The 11,361-nt window shown below is 32.5% G+C and overlaps 1 protein-coding gene across 1 annotated transcript; it reads left to right on the top strand.

The window, feature by feature from the left end:
- Window positions 1-394: 394 nt before the first annotated feature.
- On the top strand, window positions 395-5,107 carry LOC120115421. The gene is made up of 4 exons (XM_039136147.1): window positions 395-897; window positions 1,035-1,150; window positions 3,370-3,613; window positions 3,717-5,107. Exons 1-4 carry the CDS (start codon window positions 523-525, stop codon window positions 5,064-5,066), a joined length of 2,085 nt encoding a protein of 694 aa, XP_038992078.1. The 5' UTR covers window positions 395-522; the 3' UTR covers window positions 5,067-5,107.
- The last annotated feature ends 6,254 nt before the right edge of the window (window positions 5,108-11,361 follow it).

Raw genomic sequence — 11,361 nt, 5'->3', positions numbered from 1 at the left:
TACCATCAATCTAATTAATATGAATATGTAAAATTAGACTCAAGAATAATAATTGATAGTGTGAAATTAATATTTTTATCATTTGAATTAATTTTATTTTTCTGAATAATATATTAGATTCAGATATTCAAACTATTTATCTATTTCTTTATTTAAAATATTAAAAAAATTATTTTTAAATAAAATGATCAAATTTAAAATGTTAACCATAAATTAAACAAAAATATAAAATAAGTGATTAACTTAAACAAACCAAACACGGATCTCAAATGACAACAATTAATCGTATTCTAGAACACCTTGACGTCCGCTAGATATTTTTATATAACAAATTCCAGGTGATAGCCTCAATCTTTAATTAAACCATTTTTGTGAAGGAGATATTTTCGTCTCTCTCTAAAATCTTCCCCTCTCTTTAAAATCACTTCCTTCGAAGCTTTCTCCGTTCGAACTTCCCTTCTTTTCGCAATCAATCGAAGAATTTGATTTCTTGAGGTAATTTTTTGATTGTTGAATTCTAAGATGTCTAATTCTAGAAACCGTGAATTCGTTGACGATCGCGTGGATCAAAACGACGACGAAATTATCGATTCATTGGACGCGTCGTCTTCAATGAACAACATTGTTGAGACCTCTGGAACGGCATCGACACAGAACGGCGAGGAAAGGATCGGAATCGGACTCGCGGAACGCTTAACCGACATATTCGTTGGGGAAAACGATGGAGATTTGCTGATTCAACAAAGCGATCGAGAGGATAGGGTTCTGCAATGGTTACAAGCTTTGGATGTGCAAGTAATGGGCGCCTGTCGGACCGATGAAAGGTTAAAGCCCTTGTTGAAAGTCAGTGTCTCAAACGGCGTTGCCGAGGATCGATTGTTAGCTCATTTGAGTCAGGTATATTAATAAATTCGAAATTTTTGTTCTTTATCCGTTTTAATTGAACTCTTAACATGAATTTTGTACTTGCTTCGTAAAATTTTTGATTTGGTTGACTTGTATGTTTAATTTGATTTGTTTGCTTAAAATCTTAGCACTTTGAGCCATCGGAAGTTGGTATGCTGGCGAGGTGTTTTTGCATACCTTTGGTTTCAATTCGAGTGGGGAAGATCAACAAAGAAGGGATTCATTTTCAGCCTACTGCTTTAAGGTAATTGAATTTTACTGGTATTGGCGGATTTATCATAGACTAACTTGGCCTGGATATCGTGTTCAGTCAATTAATATATATTATTCTTTGTTGTTGCAAACCATGAGCATTTATCCATAACATATATTACACAGCCATATGCTTATATATTGTCATAAAGTTCTGTAGAACTTTTACATTCTGCTCTCTCTAGAAACTACTCGTTTATGGTAGATTTTTTCCACTTAAATCTGGGACCATCAAATTAGTTAGTTAATCTTTAGTTTGGAATATTAAAGACAAATTATAGGTATAGCACATTTTTCCCTAGATTTTTATCCATAATTCATATTCATTAATGATACAATTGTAATGGTCTCATTCCTTTGATCTTTCTTGATCCTTAAACATATAGTACTTTGGCAATTTACTTTGGATTACTACGACTCTTTTCTGCCCTTCTAGGGTTTCGATCTTATTTTGAAATTTTGGAACTATTAAATTAGTGAGCTATGCTTAGTTTGAAATATTAAAGACCAATTATGGATATGGCACACCTTTCCCTAGTTTTTCATCCATAATTCTTATTCATTAGTGCCTTTTATCTTTCATAGTCTTTAAGCATATAGCATTTTGGCAATTTGCCTTGGATTACTGCAACTCTTTTCTACCCTTTCTGTCTCTGTTTGGGAATTAAGATGGTTCTAATCAACTGCATTATGTTATACGGAAATGCTTTTGATATTCCATGCAGGCAGCTGATATAAAACATACATGATTTAGAATGTTCTGGTTGTCGCAGTATGTAACCCATATATGATAATGTAAGTTTGCATGTAATGTATTGTCACACATGTACTGACATTTTCTTATATTAACTCAAGTTTGCTACATAGGCAGTTCCAACCCTTTTCTTAATCTTGGAATTTGGTCTATTTCTTAATTGTGGTGATTGTTTCTCGTTTGTTTATGATTGAGATTTACTAAAGGCATTATGTTTAATATAGCCTTGTGTTGAGTCCATATATGATCAATTTCATGATTTATTATATTGGTGCATCTTATCTGGTTGCATTCAGCATTGTTTTGTGTTATGTCTAATTTATCATGCTTTGGTTATTTTTTCTGTAAAAAACCCTATATCTGTATCTTCCATCAACATTTTCTTATAGTGTTCTAATCTAGCAACTAGTTGAATTGATTTCATGTGTTGTAATCTGTTATGTAGTACCACGTTTACTGTACTTTACAGTTTGAATGGATGGTTATATCTTGTAGTTGGTAATTAGTAGAAATTGCAGGGTTCTAGTTCAGCTTGTTGTTGGTCCTCACGTACATGCTTCCAAATAAATATATCTTTTCGCTTGTAGGTAAAGTGGGCGTATTCTATAATGATCTCTGAATTTTGAGGAAATAAAGGTAGTTTCATCTCCTATATTATGTATATGATTGGCTGCTGCTGTTTCGCGGATATACAAGGCTGACATTGAATGAATCAGTTATAAGTAAAATAGGGTGCCAGTGACTTGTCTGAATTACAGTTATGCTACTTTCTCAGTGTCAGTATTCTTAATTTTGCTGTAACTTTTGTTTCAAATGTGAACTGAATATTTACCGTGCCGTTATTATCCCATGGTCATTCTTTTGCCATATAATGCCATTTATTAGTTGATTTGATTGTTTATACTCGTGAGTTTAAACAAATTCTTGATAGGAATTTATGATAGCCCCTTATTCTTGTTCACATCTGTCTATGTTTGTCTAAAGGAAGCTTGTAAGATCTGTTGCATGATATCCCCCTGGTTGTTTTTGAATTGTTGAGACCATAAAACCAATACAGTTGGAAATATATAGGAGTGCTAGACTGCGTCATAGCAGATACTTATAGATTCATGTGTGATGCTTTAGATAGAACAAACTGAATTTCTCTAGGGATTTTTTATATTGAGCTTACTAAAATTAAGCTCCCAACCTTACATAGACATCCCAAAAAGTTCACTAAAGCCTATCTTTTTTGGTTACCTGTGCTATAATTCTATAACTTACAGTTGAATCCATCTACTTAGAATTCCTGCTTGAGCTTTTGTGGGATGCTTTGAACCACTAAATCTTACAGCTTCTGTCATGCAAGTTGTAATGTAATAAATTTGATATCTATGCTTATGACTTGATTTTCCCAAATTGTTGTTTATATTTTACTTCTACCTCTCTAAAATCTAAATATTTTCAAATTGCCACAGGGGAATCTTGAGTCTTGCACTCTTGCCAACATCAGACTTGCGCCTTTCGTTTGTTGGGGATGATGGTCAAACAGAGAGATTGTTTACCTTAAGTGACAAACATCAGTGTGCCGCTGTTTCCATCAATGAGATTCCAGCAGACAGTTCTGGACGATCTTTCCTTGTGAAAGTGCCAGATGGCAAAGGTTTTTACTATTGGTGCTCGGAGAAGTCAAAGCTCTTGGGGTATGAATTGCTTTCAAAGGTACTTGATGTTTAACTCTTCAATACTCGTACTAACAGTTCTGTGCAAATTCTTTGTTTGTAAAGCGATCTGTATCTAATATTGTTTTTTTCCCCTTTGATAGATGAAGGATCTAATCAAGAGAAAACCATCTATAGCTGAATTAACTGGAATCAACGAGTTACGACTTGACTGTTTTGTAACTCCGCTCCGTGCTTATCTCCTAGGAACAACAGTTAAGATACAAGCACATTCTGGTTTACCTTCACCCAGTACCACGCGTGATGCCATTGATGAGCACTATGGGCAATCTTCATCCACTGCATCACAATCCTTGCGATCCAGTTACTCTAGCAGTCGAGCAGTCAAGGTGAACTCACTTTATCAAGGCAGCTTAAGTCCAAGATCGAGTTCTTTCAAAGAGGGATTGGCCCGAAACTTATCTTTCTCAAGGAGCACTGCCAGGGATAAGTTACAAAGGCGTGGAGACAACTTTCATCCGGTTGCTGAGAACCTTACAACTACTTCACCTATTAAAAACAGTTCTTTGGATTGCAATCAAGCTGAAATCGACAAGCTTCCAGATGTCAAGAGTTGTTCATTCACTCCAAGTTTCCTTGAATCACTTGGAAAATTTACAGTTCCTTCAGCTCCGAGCAGTGTTTCCCAATTTCCCACCTTAGGATCTCCTATATTTTCTCCTTACTATTGTTGGTGCCCCCCTGGATCACCAACTGTGCAACACTCAGCTGCCTCTCATCTCCCTGCCTCATCTGTCGGATCTTTTAAGCTTCCGCCACTTTCGTCAATATTGCCAACAAATGGTGTCTCCAGCTCGTTGAAACCAAATCTTCCTCTTGGTCTTGCCAATATTCCCTCACTTGATTTTCCAGCTTTCCTCCCAGAACCGTTAGTCCGACTGCCCTTGGCAAGTTCACAGCAAATTCCAACCTTCACACCTTTGATTTGTGATCCCATAGTTCATATTCCGGTCATTGACGTTTGCTCTTCAGGACAAGGCTACTTGGTTAGTGCTGGTCCTACCATATCAACTACAATCCCACCATTGCATCCGAGCCTTGTGAACCCATTATTAACTGATACTACCAATTCGGTGGTGGAGAAAGGTGCAAGAGAAACTCTCCGTCTACTCATCAGCAGCTCAGCTCAGAGCAACCCTCCATTGATAGATGTGCTACCAACAGTTCTGACTACTACCGACGAGAAAAAAGGTATCCTTATTACCGGAAGTAGGGGCCTTTATAGTGGGACTAGCGACGTTAGTGGCATTGCAACCATGAGTTTTGATACACTCTCTCCCTCCTCCATGGCAGATAGGTTTATAAGACAATGTAGCAGCAGCCATGATAATGCCGATACGGAGAAGCCGATGGGATCTCTTGGTTCAGAAGGGTCTTGTTCAATCGGTGGTGGCAGTGCTACTAAGCTTTCGGACTCAAAAGGAGTCAAGTGATCTAAATAAAACAAATAGGCAATGCTTTCGCTTACCGTATTGATGGTTTGTTGGTTAAAAATGAAAACTGCAAAGCAGTCTTCGGTTTGTCATTTTTCTTTTTATCTCTACATTTCTTCAAACTTCAGGTATGAGGGCGAGGTTCATTGAACGTGGCTCCATGGCTTTTACTAATGAAATCCATGCAAAAGAACAATGTATCCTGACCTCCATAGACCAACCAACCATTAGAAGTTGATTTCGATTATCAAACAAAAATGGTCACCCAGAAACAAACATTTTCTACGACCGCGAAAACAAACATAAGTGTATTCTTCCCAACTTTGAGAAGAAAGATTAGATCTGACAAATATAAGTACGATTCTACTCAAAAAAGAATATACAATTAAGGGTCAGCTTTAACATTTAAAGCTTGATCAAAATATTAGAGTTTTATTTGGTACATGATTAAAATATTACAGTCGACTTAATGGATCAATTTTTTTTAACTTTAATATCAAGGATTTTAAATTTTTTAATTAATTTAATTTTATAAAAATATATTAAAAATTATTTAATAAAAATTTTAAAACATAGTTTTTAAAAATTAATAAGAAACTTCCCCTCTGCTTCATCAGATACAATGTAACCAAAAAAAATTAATAAGAAACTTTATTAAAATTAAAATTATGATCGCCAACAAAAGTTGGAATATAACAACTTTATCGGATAGGAGGGTGAGAATATAAAAAAAATGTGTTACGTTATTTATACTTATACTTTTAATAAAAGAAAATGTATTAATGCCTGAATACTAGATCATATATAAAATATTCTTAAAAATATATAATGAGATTAGTCAATTATAAATATAAGTTTAAACAAAACTTAAATATTTATATTGTAAATAAAATGAAATTTGTTTTGTAAAATATAAGGGTAATTACAAGGTAGTATATGTTCGAAAGATTCTTAACTCATTTAATAACGGACATTTAAACACCTCTTACTTATAATGTGCTCGAACTGATGATCTCTAGAGATAAAAAAATATTTTTTAACCATTAAAATAACTTGATTCGTGCAAATAAAATCACATTTGAATCACTATAAAAGATGTTAATATTATATAAGATTTCAGTTTAAATGGACGACAAAATTAAAATCAATTACTAAAAATGATTAAATATTTTATATGAAAAATAATAATTTAATAAATTACTATATTTATATTTTCATAACTATTTTTTAAAAATTCAAAAAATTGAATTTAAAATAATTATGACTTTATTTTGAATGAATTTGATTTGGATTTGTTATCGACATTTGGATTAGGTAAATCGAATATTTAAAAACGTTTTTTAAAAACAATTTTAATAAAAATCATTTTAAAGATAAAAATTGGTTTGTGCTTACCAAAGATTCAGATTTAAAGGGTTAGGGAGTCGGTTACGCATAGAGAAGGATAAACATCCCACAACGCCCAAAACTGGTACTTAATTGCTTATACGTTGTCGTTGCAATGAATAAATCTAAATAAAAAATTAAAACATGATCCTTTTTATCGAACATTAATTATTTTGAATCACAAAACTGTACAAAAATAGACTCGATTTATTTTGAGTTCACCTTTCGTTCGAATCGTCGAATCACACTACTCCTATCGAGTGATGCTTTTTACACCCATTCTACAACAGACGTTGTCAAAAATGAATACGAATGAACTCATAGAAAATATTAGTAAAGAAAAGGTGCTTTAGCTTTTAATAAAAGTATGTAGTATTATACATTTACAAAGCAATTGAATATACCATAAATAAACTGATATATATATATATATATATATATATATATATATATGTGTGTGTGTGTGTGTACCAAATTAATTAATGTAAAATATAAATCTCACAACATGTATGTGTGTATATATCCTAAGATTAGGACATAAAAATAAAAAAATATATTTAATAAGAAGTCAAAGTTATTTATAATAGGAAATACACATTAAAGAATATATCCAAACATGAATATTATATATAAAAATATACATTTCATATGCATATTAAATTAATGAATGTACTTACTAAATATATGCATTATTTACCTGGTAACATTATTTAATATTATAATAATAACTATGTAATACAAACATATTTACCTATAAGTATGTATATTAGAGTATATGTCAGTGGTAAATATATATATATATATATATATAATTGAAATAATTACAACATATTATAAATATAATATATACATATAATAAACATGCAACATATGATAATAGATATAAAATATAGAAAGCTTAACACGTGTAAATATATATAATGTTATAATTTAAAATATATATGACACAAATATATATAATAATTTATGCTAAAACTATAACACGTAAATAAATATATAATATATTATGAAGCTATGTACCTATCTAATGTTGTACTAATACAAGTTAAAATGGATTAAACAAAAATAACGAGGTTTGAACGCACGAAAATACATATAAACTGAATAGGCATAATAATGGGACGAAATCAAACTGATTGTAAAGGTATAAACTCGAAATATCATGAAATTAACCAAAACAGGAACTAAAACGCATTTACTGAAACATCAGGAGGATTACAAGATGATTTACCCCAAAGCAAATCATTTACAAGAGTATAAAGGCAAACTTTTTTTTTGATTCATTTCTTACCTTACCTCCACAAAAGAGAGAGAATGGGTTCTACACCATTTCACCGGGAAGGGAAGACTATCGTTCTCCGCCGTGGCTTGTCGTCGTATCTGGCGGCCGTTCGACGTCAAACTTTAAGGGAAGGTTCGTCTCAACGCCAGTAGTTCATATTCGGCCTTGGTTTCTTCGAAAAATCTTAAGAGCTTCACGAATCAGTCGAAAACCATTCGGTTTTACCACTCTCCAATCTCCTCATCCGACCGTTGGATAAATTCCGTTTTGAAGTATGTTTGTCCCTTTACCCGTGCGCATCTCTTCACCATTCAAATCTACTGTCTAATCATTGGAGCTACCGCCATCAAAGACCCAATAGTAAACTTCTATCTTTTGTTCTCTCCTCTTTTTTTTTTTTTAATTTTTTTTCCTGATTGCTATTTTTCCGTGCTCTCCTTTATCAATCTGATCTCTTCATTTTTATGGTTGCTTTGCTGATATTTCATGATGATTATCATAGTGAGCCTACTCAGTAACGTTGGTGAATAAAATTCCTAGTCTTTAAACCATAAGATCTTCTGGGATTTTTCATTATTTTAATGAGTTTTGTTAGATTTGTCCTTTGATTAATTTTTCATTCATTGTTAATTGATCTTTCTGTTTTTTATTGATCAGCTTATTTTCTTGGCGGAATCAGTGCGACTGGGGCTAGGGGTGCCGGCGATGACTTGTGGCTTCCTATGGTTCAGAAGAAAAAAAACCCTAAAATTTTAGGCTAGTTTTTTTTTTTAAATTTGGGCCTGTTTTGGATCTATTGGATCTTGTGTCTCTTGTATCATCTATAAAAAGAAAAATATTTTTAGTAATATCATAAAATTAAAATAAAATAAATAAATAGAAAAACGACTCGAACAAATATGAGTGTCAACAGTTTTCCCTCTTTGTTCATTCTTGTGTTAACAAGAATAGGGTAAAGACGACAAGACAACAAATTTTTGTATGGTTTCATCTTTTTCTTTTAAATTTGATGTTGTCTCGAGTGATACTAAGAATAATCCTTATCTCACGGGAGATTGAATTCTTCATTTCGGGAAACATTTTCAAAAGAGTTGAATAATGTCATAAGTTGTACTTTCAAGAGAAAAAATTTTAAGCAAGATAATTTTTTAATAGAAAATATGTCAATGTTTTGGTTTCCAAAGAAAACTGTCTTGAGCAAGATAAAATCAGTTTCAAAAGAAATTATCTCATGTGAGATAAAAATTTTAACTTTTGAGAGAGTATTGTCTCGAGTGAGACAATTTTGTTTAAGTTTGCTTCAAGGGAAACTGTTTCAAGAGAAACAATCTCAAGGGAGACACAGGATCTGTTCCTTCACATTGAGGAAGTCTAATCGTTGTTTGATGATTCGACCCTTCGTTTAAAGGCATCAGGTTTGTTAATGATGTTGTTCATTCGTGATGAGGACAATTAGTCGTATTTGAAAGACTATGCATTTAAAAACAACATTGTCCCTTCACGTTGAGGAAGTTTGATTGTCTGAAGATAATTTATTTTGGAAACGACATTGCTCCTTCGCGTTGAATGATTTGCTCGATGTCAAATCTGATTATGACATTGCTCTTTCACGTTGAGGAGGTCTAGTCAATGGACGATATTGTTCCTTCATGTATAGGACGTCTAGTCATATTTGGGTAATTTGCTTCTTTATTTCTAGAAGTCAAATTTGAAGACAACACTACTCATTCATGTCGAGGAGATCTAGTTGTCAACAATCATTTCTTTCCTAAAAGGTTTGTAAAAAATGTGCATGTATGAATGCAACTATCTTGAACGTTTTCATGAATGTTGGGATGAAATTAATTGTTTTTCAGGAAATTGTAAATGTGTCCTCATGAGAGAAGAAAAATGGTCGTAAATAAGACAAAATTTCAAGAGAATTTTTTTTAGAAGGCATCCTTATGAGAGGGAAGTCCAAGTTTATTATGTTGCATGTGATGATGAATGTTTGATGTAAGATGCAAATTCATATAACATTTATGTCTATGTGAAATGCATGTTTTCTTGATCAGCGGTCATGAATGGATGCCTGAGAAGTCTTCATTCTCTCCATGATTTATTCCTCTTCATTTTTTCACACCAAAGCGTACCTTTGCAATTCTTGACTTGTGTCATTTTTTTCTTCTTGGCCAACAAATTTTGCCCCAAAATTGTTATCTTTTCTTACCTCAATTCTATCATGAGCTTCTATGACTGAGAAATATTTGTCAATTTCCAAGATCTACTCCAAAGAGATTGTCTTGTTAGAAAATGTTTTTTCCTCTTTCTGTTTTGAAGAAGTTTGATGAGGAAATTTTGAACAGTTGTGCCCTTTACTTTGGGTTCACAATTGAAACAAATTGTAAAACAAAAGTTAATTGAATATCTAAATAATCAACTTCTCTTTTAATACTTTTTTAAAGTTATAATTCTTTGACAGGTTTCATGATTTATGGGTTGGTTTTAGGTTGTCTTCCTAAATTAAAATGTTTCAGTCATCGAGTTTCCTTCTATGTCTATGTTCATATGAACATTGTGATATGCCCTTATTTTGTGGTTAGGCATTTTAATTGAATGCAGACAAATGACGCACCTAGCATGTTTAATTCCTACTTCTTTTAGAATGTTTATATTTCGGTTATCTAGAATCTTCCAGTTTTTCAAGATTCATAGACTTCTTTAGTAGAGGTAGTACAGAAATATCAGCCTAAAGATAGAGTTCTTGAGTGCTTGTGTGAAAGTTGACTACAACAGATGTTTCTCAACTCCCTTATTCCATGTTCACCGAAACTCTTTTTTCATTTAAACCTTAGACTTTATAGTTTGTATTTAATTAATTATGGTCTCATTTGACCTTATTTTGTCTTAGTTGAATGATTCATCTCATCACAAAGTCTTTGAATTGACAACCACATTGGATCAAACACCAAATTGCCAGGTATGCGATCAATGTCATGGTTTAAATGTAATTTATTCATAAAGCCAAGGTTTTTGAGTTACCTTTATAACCAATTGCTTTAGCAGAATAACTCAACTTTATTGCACATACCTTATAATAATACTTTATTAATTTCTTGGGTATACAAATTCGATTTCTTAAGCTTATTGAAAAGAACAAGTTATAATCAATGTGTCATTAAGAGTTAGAAAAATTTATCCTTATAATTCAATTCCCATGCAACTGACCTAGACTAAATTCATCTACTCCACTATTCTATCTATAAAGATTATGATCATCATTAAACATCCTCAATAGAAACATAATCTAATTAGCTTTGTAATATCATATGCAAAAGATGCCTCATTTTGTCTGCTTCTATACATACCCAATACCAATCCCTTTGACCGTCTCTTCATGAGAAGAGAAGGTTATCTTGATCCCTACAAGAGAAGAGTATGATGTTCAAGTACATCTTCTGTTATAGGATCAAGGGTCCTTATTTTACGAGGGTTCAATCTTGTCACTTGCCAAAGAGGCTATAGCTTTGATTCTCAAGAGAGCATTTAATTCAACTGATATTTAAATAACTTCTAGGTTAAAACTTGTTTCATTGCTCATAATCTTAGAAAATAGCATTTTATTTAACATGTTCAAATGTCTAGTGA

Source organism: Hibiscus syriacus, unplaced genomic scaffold (assembly GCF_006381635.1).
Source record: "Hibiscus syriacus cultivar Baekdansim isolate YM2019G1 unplaced genomic scaffold, ASM638163v2 tig00110264_pilon, whole genome shotgun sequence".
Classification (NCBI taxonomy): Eukaryota; Viridiplantae; Streptophyta; class Magnoliopsida; order Malvales; family Malvaceae; genus Hibiscus; species Hibiscus syriacus.
This window is presented reverse-complemented; position numbering and strand designations above follow the sequence as displayed.